Below are 15,734 nucleotides of genomic sequence, written 5' to 3' on the forward strand. Positions count from 1 at the left end.
CCACCACACACACACACACACACACAATACACACACACCCACATATACACACACACACCACACACACACACCACACACACACCACAACACACACACACACACACACACAACAGTCTGTTCTCTCCTTCATATTTGATAGTGCAACTGATTAAAAACACTGTCAATGGTTAAGCTCTTACTGTGAAGGTAGTTTGGTGCAGTTTATTGCTTGGTGTGGATTGGAATCTCACAAGAAGCTGCCCTCCTCTGGTCATCCCTGCACTGCACGCAAAGTAGCACTGTATCAGTTTGATTATGTCGCTGGTTGTCTTTCAGAATTTCATTTGTATCATACACGCACTCAGTTAGAAATCAGATACTACACAAACAAAAACACAAAACACGACCCCGCCCTGTGCAACTGGGCCGCCCCCAGGTGGTTGAGGGTAGGAAACAACATCTCCACCCGCTGATCCTCAACACTGGGCCCCACGACGTGCGTTCTAGCCCTCTCTTGTACTCCCTGTTCACCCATGACTATGTGTACATGCACGCCTCCAACTCAATCATCAAGTTTGCAGATGACACTACAGTGGTAGGCTTGATTACCAACAATGACGAGACGGCCTACAGGGAGGAGATGAGGCCCTCGGAGTGTGGTGTCAGGAAAATAACCTCTCACTCAACGTCAACAAAACAAAGGAGATGATCGTGGACTTCAGGAAACAGCAGAGGGAGCATCCCCCATCCACATCGACGGGACAGTAGTGGAGAAAGTGGAAAGTTTTAAGTTCCTCGAGTACACATCACGGACAAACTGAAATGGTCCACCCACACGCTGTCTGTGTGAGCAAGGAGGTCTACAAACTGAATCAGTTACACCAGCTCTGTCAAGAGAATGGACCAAAATTCATATAAAATAAAACTTATTTTGGAAGCTTTTGGAAGGCTACAAAAACGTTTGACCCAAGTTAAACAATTTAAACGCAATGGCTACCAAATACTAATTAAGTGTATGTAAACTTCTGACCCACTGGGAATGTGATGAAATAAATAAAAAACTGAAATAAATTATTCTCTACTATTATTTCTGAATTTCACATTCTTAAAATAAGTGGTGATCCTAACTGACCTAAACAGGAATGTTTACTGAGATTAAATCTCAGGAATTGTGAAAACTGAGTTAAATGTATTTGGCTAAGTGTATGTGTTACGCCCTGGCCTTAGTTATCTTTTTCTTTATTATTTTAGTTAGGTCAGGTGTGACATGGGGGATGTATGTGTTTTTATTGTCTAGGGTTTTGTATGTTTATGGAGCATGTCTAGTCTAGGTGTATGTATGTCTATGGTTGCTAGATTGGTTCTCAATTAGAGACAGCTGTCTATCGTTGTCTCTGATTGGGAACCATATTTAGGCAGCCATATTCATTAGGTAGTTCGTGGGTGATTGTCTATGTCTATGTATAATGTTGCATGTTAGCACATTGTTTATATAGCTTCACGTTCGTCGGTTTGTTGTTTTGTTTAGTTTGTATAGTGTTCTTCGTTTTCGTCTTCAATAAAAATAATGTATTGTTATCACGCTGCACCTTGGTCCTCCTCTCTTCCACCATACGACGATCGTGACAGTATGTAAACTCCCGACTTCAATTATTTGTGACCAATACAATTTGATTTGATTTGAATGATCTTGTGTCCCTGGCAGACGGAGGTGAGAGGAGGCGGGAGGGGGATGCCAGTGATGAGAATGAGGACACAGAATTTTTTGATGCCATGGAGGACTCCCCTGCTTTCATCACAGTGACTGCCACTGACCACACCCAGCACAGGTCAGTCAGGGTCGCTGGGATGAAACCCTGATGAAGGAAGGTTTGCTGTTGAAACATTAGTTTAATGTATTTTGCATCGGAACTGCGAGAGTATATGGCTTTTCTTTTCTCAGTCAGGGTCGCTGACCTAATTTCTACTGATCATGGGGCCAAGTAGAGCTCATTCATATAGCTATGTAATATGACGACACTAGTATAATTCATTATACTTCTTTATGTCTAATGAATTCATTATACTGTGTTTTGTGTATACAGTAGTCATAGTGCGTTTGTGTTTCAGACGCTCAGCCAGTAACCAGAGTATCATGAGCGGACGATTACCCAATAATGAATGGAGCCACGACGAGAAGGTGAGTCTGCAGGCTTCTGCTCTTTACCACACCTTTACATACCCAGCCGTAGTAAACCATGGACAACTGTATCTTACCTTAGGGCCTAAGGGATTGTATGATACAATATTTAATGGTGAGATCTATCCTATAATACCTCAGCTTACCTGACTGTTTGACATGTATTTGTTCTCAGGACGCTGGCTCTGACAACATGCAGCTGCGCAGAGTTAGACGCACCCGCATCCCAGACAAACCCAACTACTCCCTCAACTTGTGGAGCATCATGAAGAACTGCATCGGCAAGGAGCTGTCCAAGATCCCCATGCCTGTAAGAGAAACGAGAAGTGATTCTGCGGTCTGTACTAGTATTTGCACTATGTAGTGTGTGCGTATTAAATGCAAGCTCTAGCAATCAATCACATGTATTTTATAAAGCCTTTTTTACATCAGAAGTTGTCACTAAGTGCTTTACAGATACCCAGCCTAAAACCCTAAAGAGCAAGTAATGCAGATGCAGAAGCACAGTGGTTAGGAATAACTGTAGAAGGCAGGAACCAGGCTCCATGGGGTGGCTAGTCCTCTTCTGGCTGTACCGGTTGGAGATTTAAAGACTGGTTCATAGATGACCAGCAGGGTAAAATAATAACCATGGTGGCTATAGAGCACAGGTATTCAAATCTGCTGGTTTTCTTTTCTACCTGATAGTTAATTGCACCCACCTGGTGTCCCAGGTCTAAATCAGACCCTGATTAGAGGAGAATAATGAAACAAAGCAGTGGAACTGGCTTCCAAGTCCAGATTTGAATTTGAGGGCTATAGATGGTGCAACAGTTCAGCAACTCAGTTGGGTCTAACTCCAATGTGTGTGTGTGTGTGTGTGCGTGCGTTCCTGTGTGTGTAACCTCAGGTGAACTTCAACGAGCCCCTGTCGATGCTGCAGCGTCTGACTGAGGATCTGGAGTACAGTGACCTGCTGGACCGGGCGTCTCGCTGTGAATCGTCCCTGGAGCAGATGTGCCTGGTGGCAGCCTTCTCTGTGTCCTCCTACTCCACCACCATCCACCGCACTGCCAAGCCCTTCAACCCCCTGCTGGGGGAGACCTACGAGCTGGACCGCCTGGACGACTTGGGCTACCGCTCCATCTGCGAGCAGGTCAGACACAACGCACGCACGCAAACACACAGACTCTCTCTCTCTGAAACATATGTCTGAGATGCACAGAGATGCACTGAGATGCACATCTTTCTATAAACAATGGGGCCAATGGGTGACATTTCTAAATGGTTTGAAATGAAAATAAAAAGGATTTTCATGCAGTTCCACATGTACTAAAAGTGAAAATATATCCAAATTGGCCCATAACTCCACCTATACAACAAGGACTATACATCTTTTAAGCAGGGTTCATACAGACAATGGTAAGTCAAATTCAAGGACTTCATGGAACCTTTTCAAGCACTTAATATGAGGACGACAATATTGAAGTTGCGGGAAACAAACGAAAGTGGCCACATCTCTCACAAAAACAGATAAAAAATGAAATCATGAGTAATTATAAAGGAGCAGGAGAACGTATAAATTGGCAACAATAATTACAAGAACTTTAAGCACCAAATTGAGGAAATGTCTGTTTCAGTACTAGGCCTATTCCAGTACTATAATTTTGTTATTACATTACCAGATCATATTGTGAATAAGCCCACTATTTATTTTGTTGTCAATATATCCAGAATAATTAATGGGAATAGAGTCTATCCTAACAATTGCGCACAGTAGACAAAAACATATGAAAACACGAACTCATTACCTTGATGCTTTCCCTGATAAATCTAACGAGACCCTGCTGTAAATCAAGCAGAAAATAACAGATGATCAACATCAATTCGCTAGGGGTATTCGATCCAACGTGGATCCAGCCACAACTGTCTTCACCGGCGTAAGGAATGAGACACCAGAATATTCTGGACATTCTTCGCGACCACCTTTTTTCCAGCACTTGTGCTATCACAACAGCTTTTCGTCACTTGACTGTCATTCGGAAGATTCCTTCATGTATCAGGAAGGAATCTTCACGCTGTAACTAATCAGCTGGACACCAAATGCGCATCCAACAAGTACTATGCATAATTATTGAAGAACCACGTTAATGACAGTATCGATTTAGGTTTTTAAGTATCAAGTATCAAGGAAAGGTGACTTAGATTTTGCAATCGCATACATTATTTCGGATTTGTGTGCTCAAGACAACTGTTTTCACTGTTTTCAAAACTGTCCGAAAGCTAGATCCAGGATTCTTACAGGGTTCAAGTTCAATGTCTAATTTAACTGATTAATGATTAATGTATGATATTTCGACAACTTACACTGCCATAAATGCAAGGACAGAAAAGTTATGTTTTATGTCACCCAATTTTGTTTAAATCCATCAAGACACCCACCATGATAAAGGGTTAAACATAGGTTTTAAATCAACTTGTGACTTTTATTGAATATAGCTGTGATCCCCCTTTATCTTAATGTAATGACATGACATTTTTTATCAATAACTTATTAAATGCTGTAACAAGTTGCTGTAACACCTGTACTAACACCTGTACTAACACCTGTACTACCAATACTGGTCGTCAATTCCACCTCGCAAAGTTTTCATTTTCATCTCATTTAACTTCTCGAAGTATTGCCATACAGGACTTCGCTGCTGTTGCTCTATCATTTTTCCAACTCTTAACGACGATGACGTATTGGTGGAGAGTCGACGCCAAAATAATTGATTCCTCGACTCCTTGCACATCGACTCTCATTTCTCTGAGTGTCAAGATTCGATTGCACTAGGAATCAACTGCTAAGATTCAGTATTTTTGGAACGGAGAAGACTGATTATTTGCCATACTTTCGAGAACACAAACCCTCGCATCTTTCATAAAAAGAAGGGAGTCGCACAGTATAGGCAGGTCAGCCACCAGGCAGACTGAGGCAGAACCATTCACTAGGCATATCTTTCGGCAATCAAAACCACTATCTCGTAATGGATTGCTGTAACTCGCAATTTCTTGGCTCGCAGCTTCAGTAAAGCATGGCCTATTATCAATGAATAGGATATTCTACACGGAAGACCGAAGACTGAACACACACTCGCATCATTAGTGAAGAGAAAGAGCAGGTGAGCCAGAGCGAGGGAGAGAGAAGAAGGGGCATATGTCTTGGAAGCCTCGCAAATTCACCAAAGTAGCCTAACGTTCACCTCTTCCTCTCTGGTTTTATTTAAATTACACAACTTTCCCCAGGCCTTTATAGCTTATCGTCTAGTTGGGCTATAACACGGAAAATAATGTTTTTTGTGATAACTGCACTGTGATTTTAATTTTGTGAGAGGAAAAAAACAAAAACATTGTTTTTCAGTTAGAGATTTTTCTTAATGTTTAGGATCCCAATTTTATTTCAAGGTTCACACCCCTACGTACTGACGATGTCATCCTCCTCCTGCTCTCTCAGGTCAGTCACCACCCCCCAGCCGCCGCCCACCATGTGACTTCACAGCGAGGCTGGACCCTGTGGCAGGAGATCACTATCGACAGCAAGTTCAGAGGGAAATACATTTCTGTCATGCCATTAGGTGAGCCATGCATACCCAGTACATGAATGTTCCTCCGATATGCAATAATTGCTGGTTACACATACAGAAGCATGTCACATAGCTATTTTAAAAAATGCACATTTTGCAAGTGGTGGTCAGTGCCGCTTAAGATGAGGGAGGACAAATGTTTTTTTAATGAGCATGGACTTATTTCTATTACAGCATATTGGATGACTGTCATTCATATTCCATTCACCCAGCTCAATGTAACATTGATAGGTTTAGGCTACTACTGTACATTCTCAAATATTCCCTAGACCCATCATGAGGCTGTTACAACCTAGCCTACGAATGAAAGTTTACAATGTAGGTTCATAGGTCGAGAGAAAAATGTGAGTAATCAAGATGACAAATAGTGACACATTCAATACTGCCTTGCACATGCTTGCTTGCATCTAGCTGACCTAGGGTGTAATCATTAATCCAAACAGTTGCTAACGAGTGTTTCTATTGGACAAATTCAGGTATGTTTATCCCCGTTCCGTTTGCTTCCATTTAAGGAATGTTTTTCAACAGAATCGACGGAATGAATACACCCCTGATCACCCGCAAAACACAGTTCACTTTCATAGCAGCTACATACAAACAGCATGATCACTTTGCTCATTGTATAATTCCTTATCGATTCTACGCGCTCTCCTCTCACCTTTTTCCTTCACTTCACTCATTGCACAACACAACAGCTGTCTGTGACCAGGCGAAAAAACCTCTCCAAGTCAAACCTACATATCATAACTGCTAACTGCTACACAGTCTACATCGCTGTGTCACCATATTAGCTAACGTCATAGTCAACATAGCTACTAGAACTAACGCTTTAGTAAACCCACTACAGTCATGCAGTACAGTGTAAAGCAAGCAGTTTAGCAGTTACATCGGTGGGCCCCATTGGCAATAAATTAATAAAACGAAAAGCTTTCCTTGACTTGGAAGATTTTCAGTGTTGGATAGCCATAGCCATAGCCAGCTAGCTAACATAGCATCCTTCTCTCTTTGAGTTGGGTGTTTGAGTAGGCTAAACTAGCTAGCTGCATTCCCCAGCTAAGTAAGTGAAAGTGTAAAAAATTCAACAAAATATAGCTAGCTCTCTCTCTTGCTTCTTTTTCATTTGTGAAGAAATTAATTTGTTCGACTATTGTATTTCTCTGTCTTTTAAGTCAACTACTCACCACATTTTACCCACTGCAGTGCTAGCTGTAGCTTATGCTTTTTGTACTAGTTTCATTCTCTGGTCCTTTGATTGGGTGAACAACATTCAGTTCATGCTGCAAAAGCTCTGATAGGTTGGAGGACGTCCTCCGGAAATTGTCATAATTACTGTCTAAGTCTATGGAAGGGGGTGAGAACCATGAGCCTCCTAGGTTTTGTATTGAAGTCCATGTACCCTGAGGAGGACGGAAGCTAGCTGTCCTCCGGCTACACCATGGTGCTACCCCAGAGAGTTCTGTTGAGGCTACTGTACACCTTCAGTGTGTTTTAGTCAACTATTTGGTGAAATTTGAATATATTTAGTATAGTTTTATCTAAAACGGATAACTTTGTTTTATGTTTCACAATTTCTTTTTTAATGAAATTTCCAGAGGAGGATGGTACATTCCTTCCTCCTCTAAGGTGCCTCCACTGGCTGATTATTTTAATTATCTCTTTCTCTCTAGGCTGTATCCACCTGCAGTTCCACTCCAGTGGGAATCACTATGTGTGGGGCAAAGTTACCTCCACGGTGCACAACATCATAGTAGGAAAACTGTGGATTGACCAGGTGTGTGTTTCACATATTTAATGTGTGTTTGTATATTTGTGTTGATCTGTTTGTCCATACTGTTTGTAGATGTGTGCGGTGTTTTGCAGAATCTGCCCCGTGGTTTCTGCCTTCCTCTACTGTCTCTCATTATGTCTGCAATACTCATCATATCTGTTTTCTCCCATTTGTCTCCATCCCTTTATGCACTGCTCTGCTATTCTCACTCTAAACAATGTCCCGTACTATGATTATTGACATCCATAGTAAATTATTACGATAGACTGCTAACATTGATAAACTAGAAATATTGCATGTTGTGGACATAAGGCATGTTGGCATGTTGTGGAAAGTATGTAAATATTGCTAAAGCTAGGAGAATCATCAGCCTGAGGCTTGAAATAAAATAGCCTGTGTTTTTCTCTCTGTAGTCTGGGGACATTGAAATTGTCAACCACAGGACCAAGGACACCTGCCACCTCAAGTTTGTCCCTTACAGTTACTTCTCCAGAGACCTCCCACGCAAGGTAAATCCATGGTTTGCCCTCTGCCCTTTGGGTCTCTGTGCTGCATGCGGAACAATTTGAAAAAGCTCATGTAGAAACAAACTGGCAGTCCTTACCATTTTCAATGTCTCCTCCCTCTTCTGGTGTTGTGTCTCCAGGTGACAGGTGTGGTAGCAGACAGCGAGGGCACGGCCCACCATATCCTGTCTGGGACCTGGGACGAGAAGATGGAGAGTGCCAAGATAGTAGAAAGCAGCCGGGGATGTGGAGGGTCAGAGGGCAAACAAAAGACTGTCTACCAGACCCTCCAGCCCAAACTGCTGTGGAAGAAATACCCACTTCCGTAAGATCAGCCTGCCTGCATATTATGAAGTCAGCCTTATAGCACATAATGCACGCTAACCTATTTATACAAGTTATTTGATTCCTCTTGCATCCTCGCACATTATCTTACTTCCACCTCTCTACCCGTTGCTACTCGCCCTCTCCCTCTCTGTCCATCCTATCTGTCTCACCTCAGTGCCTTCTCCACCCACCAGGGAGAATGCTGAGAACATGCACTTCTTTTCCTCCCTGGCCTTGACCCTGAACGAGCCTGAGGAGGGCGTGGCCCCCACTGACAGCCGCCTGAGGCCCGACCAACGGCTGATGGAGTCGGGGCTGTGGGACGAGGCCAACGCCCACAAACAGCGTCTGGAGGAACGACAGAGGCTGGAGAGAAGGAAGAGGGAGGCACAGGCCACACAGGCCCTGGAAGAAGGTGAGGAGGGGAGTGAAAGGACTAGATAAGATATCTCAAGAGAGATTACAGTATAGAGACTAGGAGGAGAAAGTTTGACAATTGTGATACAGTGTATGTCAGCAAAATGTTACCCATATTGAGGAACATCTGTGTACGTTTGTGTCTCTGACTCCTTAGGGCAAGACTTTGAGGGCTTCCAGCCGCTGTGGTTCGAGAGGAGGACAGATGATTCAACGGGGGAGAGCACTTACGTGTACAGGGGTGGATACTGGGAGTCCAAAGACAGACAGGACTGGAGCCAATGCCCTGATATCTTCTAAGACTCTGCCCCTGGGACTGTGACATCATCACTGGAGGGCCGAGCTGAGGGACTGATCGACAAGCAAAGGGAGGATCCACACGCTGAAGACGCATGGAGATGTGGACAGCTCTTTGTCTGTGTATGTGTATTTGTGTGTGTTCCAGAAAGACAGAGCCCTCCATTGAGAATAATGTAAACTTCCCATACTTCAAGAACTGAGATATAAACATAATCTGTCCCCCTCCCCGATGTAGTTCTCTAATCAAACAGGCTCTGTATCATAACACCTGTGTGTATCTCACTCACTGAGTGAGTGTGTGAGTGTGTGTGCAACAGCGTGAGTGAGTCGGACAAATAACTATTTATGACAGAATATTTTGAGTGTGAGGGAAAGAGTTAGAAAATAGCTACTGCATGGAAAACCATATGTTTTTGAGCTGGTATGTATGGTGGTGCCTGGTGCCCCATTGATCTGGTAATAAGGTAATAACTAGCGTAAGTATATAATATTATACAATAATAGGCAGAGGCCAGAAGGAAAGTGAAAGAGTTTGGGTTTTGGTGCTAGGATAGGATAGGATGTCCTGTTCCTCTGAGCTGGTTAGGAACAGAGTGTTCCTCCTGCTGGAGATATAGAGGCCTGCATTTATGTTGCACTGGCCAATAGGAATGTCAGGAGATAAAGCTCCCCATGTTTGTCTAACTGAAAGGTAATGAAACAAAAAGCTGCACATAGAAATAGAGTAACCAGAACAGACACGACTCTCTACTTCAAGTATCTCCAATATACTTTACATATCTATATGGAACATTATGTTTCCTTCCATGCAACAACTAGGCACTCCCCAGGTTTGTAACAAACTGCTTTTCTGCAGTGCATGAAAACACAGGTGTAGAGGACGCTGGTATCACTATGGGCACTTTTGATTTAATATCTGTACAGACATAATCTCTGAGACCCAGAACTAAAATCTATACCAGTTATGTTACGTGTGTCTGTCCACGAGATTAGTACAGACCTAAAATAATTAGGGGAATTTTGAGGATGTAACAAGCTACCCACGATTATATCGATTTTGTTCAAATGTCTTGATTTCTCAAATGTTGGTCATACAGTCGCTAGTGAAAGTCTACACCTCCCTTGCACAGTCTTCACATTTTGTGAATTAATTTTGCTGCCTTAAAATGTAATCTCAAAAGGGAATACATTTGATTTATTTCCTACCGATCTACACAACCGTATCCACATTTTTAAGTTAAAGAGAATTCTAGAAAAATATCAAAATTAATACTATATAAAAAACAAAGATGTCTTCTTTGCGTATGTCTTCACAGCCCAGAGTTAATGCTTGGTGGAAGCACCTTTGGGCAACATTTATCCATTGTTTTTATCAAAATTGCTCATGCTCAATAAATTTGGGTGGGAGTCATTGATGGACAGCAATATTCAAACCTCAAATTTAAGTCAGGAACACTCAACACCTCTTAGAAATCCATTCTGGTGTTTTTGACGTTTTAAATTGTGTAATCATCCCACAATAATAAAACTCCCAGGGTTAGCTTTTCAGAAGACTGAGGTGGGTTTTCCTCTAAATTTCAACCTGGGCTTTGCTCCTTTCTATTTTATTTTATCCTGACAAACTCCCCAGTCCCTGCCGGTGACAAGCATACCCATAACATGTTGCTGCCACCACACTACTTGAAAAAACTGAGGGTTTCACTCAGTGTTGTGTTGTAATGGATTTGACCCAAGCCTGTAGTTTTTAATTTGGGCAAAAAAGTCCATGTCTGCCGTGTTGTCTTGCAGTATTACTTAACAGCCTTGTTGCAAACAGAATGGATGATATGGAGTGGATTTTTTAAAACAGGCTTTATTCTTTTCACTTTGTCATACAGGTCAGTAATGTGGGTGTGAATGCAATATTGTTGATCCTTTTCTATTTTCGAGTATTGTGGTGGCAGCATCATGTTATGGGTATGCTGGTAACTGGCAGGGACTGAGGAGTTAATGTTGATGGGAAAGACACACCAGATTGGCGTTTAGGTCTTGAGTGTTCCTGAATGATCCAGTCTCAGTCCTGACTTAAATATGCTTAACAATCTAAGACTAGGTTTGAATATTGCTGTCCATCCAACGACTCCCAACCAAATTTACTGGGCTTGAGCAATTTTGACAAAGTATGGATATATGTTGCCCTAATAGTTGTGCAAAATTGGTAGAATCTTATTCAAAATGTTTCACAGCTGTAATGGCAGCCAAAGGTGCTTCCACCAAGTATTAACTCTGGGGTCTAAAGACATACACAATCAGGACATCTTCGTTCTATTTTTTTGTTTTGTAATTTGGAAAATTCTATAATTTTTCTTTCACTTTGGAAATGTGAAGTAGGCAGTAGGAACAAAAATCCAATTGAATCAATTTTTTAGATGTACTGTATTTTAAGGCAGCAAAATGTGAAGACTTTATAAGGGGTGTGTAGACTTTCACTAGGCACTCGTTTGAGTGCCTAATTGTGTACAGACAAAATCTTCAATTGTTTCATGATTCCTCCCTGTGCAATGAAATGTTTCAAAGTCTTATATTTTTTTAAATGTTAAGAAATCATATGAATTATACTATACCATGTGTAATGGCGAGTTTCACGGTGCAATTGAGGTGGGTAATTCAATTATTACACATCTTTGTGTTTGACTGCAGGCATTTAAACATGCACAATCAATGAACTCAAACTAGTGTTGTGGCACCACATGTAGCTCATGCATGGTTTAGTGTGCTCATACACTGTTATCTAGTATTAATTAGGCATTCATTAGTATCAATTAGTTGTTTCTAGACTTCATTCACAGAAGAACATGTGAATTCACCTCTTGTGCCCTAGGCCTTTGGAAATATTTTCTTTTTTTAGCTCAAACACAAAGTGTCTCAATGTAGTCTTTCAAACACTCGCAATGTCATTAGAGATGGTCTATAATGTTGTAATTGGCTTTGGTGTCAGTTCTCAACTCAAGACAAAGATGAGAAATAAATGAGACAAGCCTTCAGGAAGGATGATGTTCCCTGAAGACCCATAGCCAAGAGGAGATTTCCACTGGGACTATCTGTCTGATATGGGCTTGCTGGTTGGATGAAGGAGCAGCAGAAGCCCTGGGGTCTCATGATGGGGTAGTGAAAGGACACTGAGGGCTGCACACTCCACTTTAGGCTACTCGTTTGATGTCACCTTGTCTCTAGCACACACATGTATTCAAGGTGTAACACTCAATAAACACAAATAAATCTACCTATGTGCACTTTATTGGCTTATCTTGATCAATGTTTCACCCTAAACTGACCTCTCTGAAGGTTAGAGCGTTGGGCCAGTAACCGAAAGGTCACTAGTTCTATTCCCCGAGACGACAAGGTGAAAAATCTGTCAAAGGTGCCCATGAGCAACGCACTTAAAGGACATTTCACAATTTTTAAATGTTATATTCATCATCTCCAGCACCACTCCAACATCTACATATGTGAAAATGGTGCGTTTCTATGTTTTGTAGTAAATAAAAATATATAGGAAGACAAGTGTTTCCAATGACATGTTGGGGTGTTGATGGAGATTATGAATATGAAAATGTTGAAATTTTCCCTAATTGCTTCAGAGTCTCCATTGATAATGGGTAGACCCCGGTCGTGACTCCACTCTCGGAGGGTGTCTTAAGGAGAATTGTGATATGCAAAAACAGATTTTTCCTTAATTTACACATGCATATTGTAGCGACCCGCACAGACAGCGGTGTGTTATGTGGTAGGCTATTAGTGGGTTGGGTTGTACTTACCAGTGTTCGCGGGGTCCGACATGCCAATCAACCTGCTATCTGCCAATCACGGGGATGCCTGGAATGTTCTGATGCCGGGCATCCTGGCGGTTGGCGGAGTGGCGTGGAGCGGGGTTGGGCAGGGGGATGGAGCATTGGAAGTTAAGACGAGGTTTAGCCATTGTTCTCTCTTACGTCTGGGCTTCACAAGAGAAGGTCACGGTTGGCTTGTGGGGTATCTTTCATTTATTTGGCGTGGGCTACGGCCAAACAGTAGCCTGTGTAAAGTTGGGTTAATAAACCGTCAATTCGTAAACTCAACCCTCTGTCTGGACAATTGTTCCTTTATGATCTAGTCAGGTCATTACAATATTAATACACACTTTTACATGTGTGAAATAGGACAAAGATAAGCACCCACCAAATACGTATTTGTTGCTGCAGTAGCACTTACATACAGCAGGTGCCACATAGTTTAAATTCTAATATTGCTGCTGTAATGCCATGTTCACTTACAGTAAGAAAAAACCTGCTAATCTAATCTTGGGGGTGTAGCCCTTTCCTGCAGTCAATGACCAAAAACTCTTTGGCCTCATGGGTGGAATGTTATTCATATTTTTCATAAATGTATAATTCATAAATGTATATTATTTTTCTAACAATGGAAATCTGGTGTTTCTATGTCAAACAGTTTTGTTACATTTCAGTCTTCTGTGATGTATATAAACTGTAATATTGTGAAGCAAACTCAAAATTGAATACATTTCAACTCTATATCTGACAGGGTACAGACGTCTTATTTTCTTAAGCCCATAACCATGTTTGTGAGGTGTATACTTATGTTTCAAAGTAGATTTGTTGAAGACTACTAAGAATCACTCTGTATGGCCCTAATTTAGCCCACTACAGTAAGAGATTAACTGGCACTGTGCAGACTTTTGGCATGCCTTTGAGTGCAGATCTATGGTCATCGTGTCCATTTTTTGTCCAAGGATACAAATAATGAGTTTTCTATTGAGCTGATTGGTGTGGCTACAAGTTCAGTATTCAGGTAGTCTAATAATTCAATTACAAGTATTAATGGGCTAGGCTATACACATGAATGGAAAAAGGAAAAGGAAAAGGAAATTGCATTGCGAACAGTGAATAGGTCATTCCTTGTTCTTCACCTGATACACTGATGTGAAATATCCTGGATGTACAGTATCAGTCAAAAGTTTGGACACACCTTCTCAAGGTTTTTTACTCAAGGTTTATTTTTCTACTTTGTAGAATAATAGTGAAGACATCAAAACTATAAAATAACACATATGGATTCATGTAGTAACAAAAAAGTGTTAAACAAATCGAAATATATTTTAGATTCTTCAAAGTAGAATAAAAACTGGTCTGAATATTGACTTTGATCTCAGGCCCTTCTTATGAACAATAAACTAAACTTTTGCCATAAACTATTGTTTCTTAACAGTTTCACTCAATTCATTCTAATTAACTTAATCATTATGACACACCCCTCACTATTATCATTGGTTGCACTAATTGCACTGTTTGTCTACATAACCTGGTTCAAGTATTTATGACATTACCCTGAAGAAGGCACGGTGACGCCGAAATGTTGGTGATTTACCCAATAAATTACGGAGTTTATATATGTAGTGTGTGACTCTCTTTATTTGTATAGTTTATAGATTCTTCAAAGTAGCCACGCTTTGCCTTGATGACAGCTTTGGCATTCTCTCAACCAGCTTCATGAGGAATGCTTTTCCAACAGTCTTTAAGTAGCTCCCACATATGCTGAGCACTTGTTGGCTGCTTTTCCTTCACTCTGCGGTCCAACTCATCCCAAACCATCTCAATTGGGTTGAAGTCGGGTGATTTTGGAGGCCAGGTCATCTGATGCAGGACTCCATCACTCCTTTTTGGTCAAATAGCCCTTAGACATCCTGGAGGTGTGTTTTGGGTCATTGTCCTGTTGAAAAACAAATGATAGCGCAAACCAGCTGGTGAGCAATCAGCCCTTGATTACCCACCAATCCGCAATCAGCCCCAATTAGTCCTGGCTGGAGAGCCCGTCGAGACCTGGCACTTCCAGCAGATGGAGCCATCGCCTCGTGATGTATACTCGGTCTGTCACCAGGCCTCGACGAGTCTCCCCCTGGTGGCTGACCTGCTGTACGCCACACACACTTTACTAAATCAGACTTAGAATACTGTCCCACTTCCCCTGAATGGTGTTTGGATAGTGGGACACGTACCATTTTAGCTATTAAAATGCACAAAATGAACCTTTAATCAATTTAAATGTATTTTCATTCATTTGATATTCTAAAATACATTGAAATATGTTGTTTTAGTTGTTCATAAGATCTCTGAAACAATTGTAGATGTTATATAGCAAATAAACAGCATAGGATGACCGTGGAAGAAATTAGAGAGGAATAACAAGGGTAGGAAAGGAAGCACAATGAGATGTAATAACAAAGGGAGGATAGAAAAGAGGGTACATTTATGAAAGGGGACAGAATTTGGGGGATAGTAGAGGTGTTTCAGAATCAAGTAAAAGCTGTGCAAACTCCTTTAGTTAGATTTTCACCAAGACCTTGGAATGTCCCCAAATATATTTTCCAAGGTCATGGAGATGGTTTAGTTAAAGGTTATTGTCATAAAATTGTAAAAACAGAGTGTGTCCAGAATTCCCCCTGTTGAGGGCATTACAGGACCCTATTTCACATTTCTACTTGTTTATGTGCACATCTGTTTATGTTTGGCTGGCTCCGCTGAGTCTAGCTCTCCTCACGTGAGGAGATATCGATCAGGGCATGGCCAGTGGTCTCAGCTAAATCAGCTGGTGCCCACTTTCCCCACACTCTATACATG

At 41.5% G+C, this 15,734-nt stretch overlaps 1 protein-coding gene across 1 annotated transcript in view; it reads left to right on the forward strand.

Annotated features, from left to right (window-relative positions):
• LOC111961498 (oxysterol-binding protein 2) overlaps positions 1–12,343 on the forward strand; it is a 25,511-nt gene extending 13,168 nt beyond the window's left edge. The window contains exons 5-14 of the mRNA XM_070441709.1: positions 1,685–1,808; positions 2,089–2,158; positions 2,334–2,468; positions 3,048–3,293; positions 5,634–5,754; positions 7,431–7,534; positions 7,945–8,040; positions 8,178–8,362; positions 8,559–8,779; positions 8,939–12,343. Of these exons, the coding sequence (XP_070297810.1) occupies positions 1,685–1,808; positions 2,089–2,158; positions 2,334–2,468; positions 3,048–3,293; positions 5,634–5,754; positions 7,431–7,534; positions 7,945–8,040; positions 8,178–8,362; positions 8,559–8,779; positions 8,939–9,081 (1,445 nt within the window). The 3' untranslated portion in view covers positions 9,082–12,343. The remainder of the gene's footprint in view (positions 1–1,684; positions 1,809–2,088; positions 2,159–2,333; positions 2,469–3,047; positions 3,294–5,633; positions 5,755–7,430; positions 7,535–7,944; positions 8,041–8,177; positions 8,363–8,558; positions 8,780–8,938) is intronic.
• Positions 12,344–15,734: the final 3,391 nt, after the last annotated feature.

The sequence above is a fragment of the Salvelinus sp. IW2-2015 genome, linkage group LG4q.1:29 (assembly GCF_002910315.2).
Source record: "Salvelinus sp. IW2-2015 linkage group LG4q.1:29, ASM291031v2, whole genome shotgun sequence".
Classification (NCBI taxonomy): domain Eukaryota; kingdom Metazoa; phylum Chordata; class Actinopteri; order Salmoniformes; family Salmonidae; genus Salvelinus; species Salvelinus sp. IW2-2015.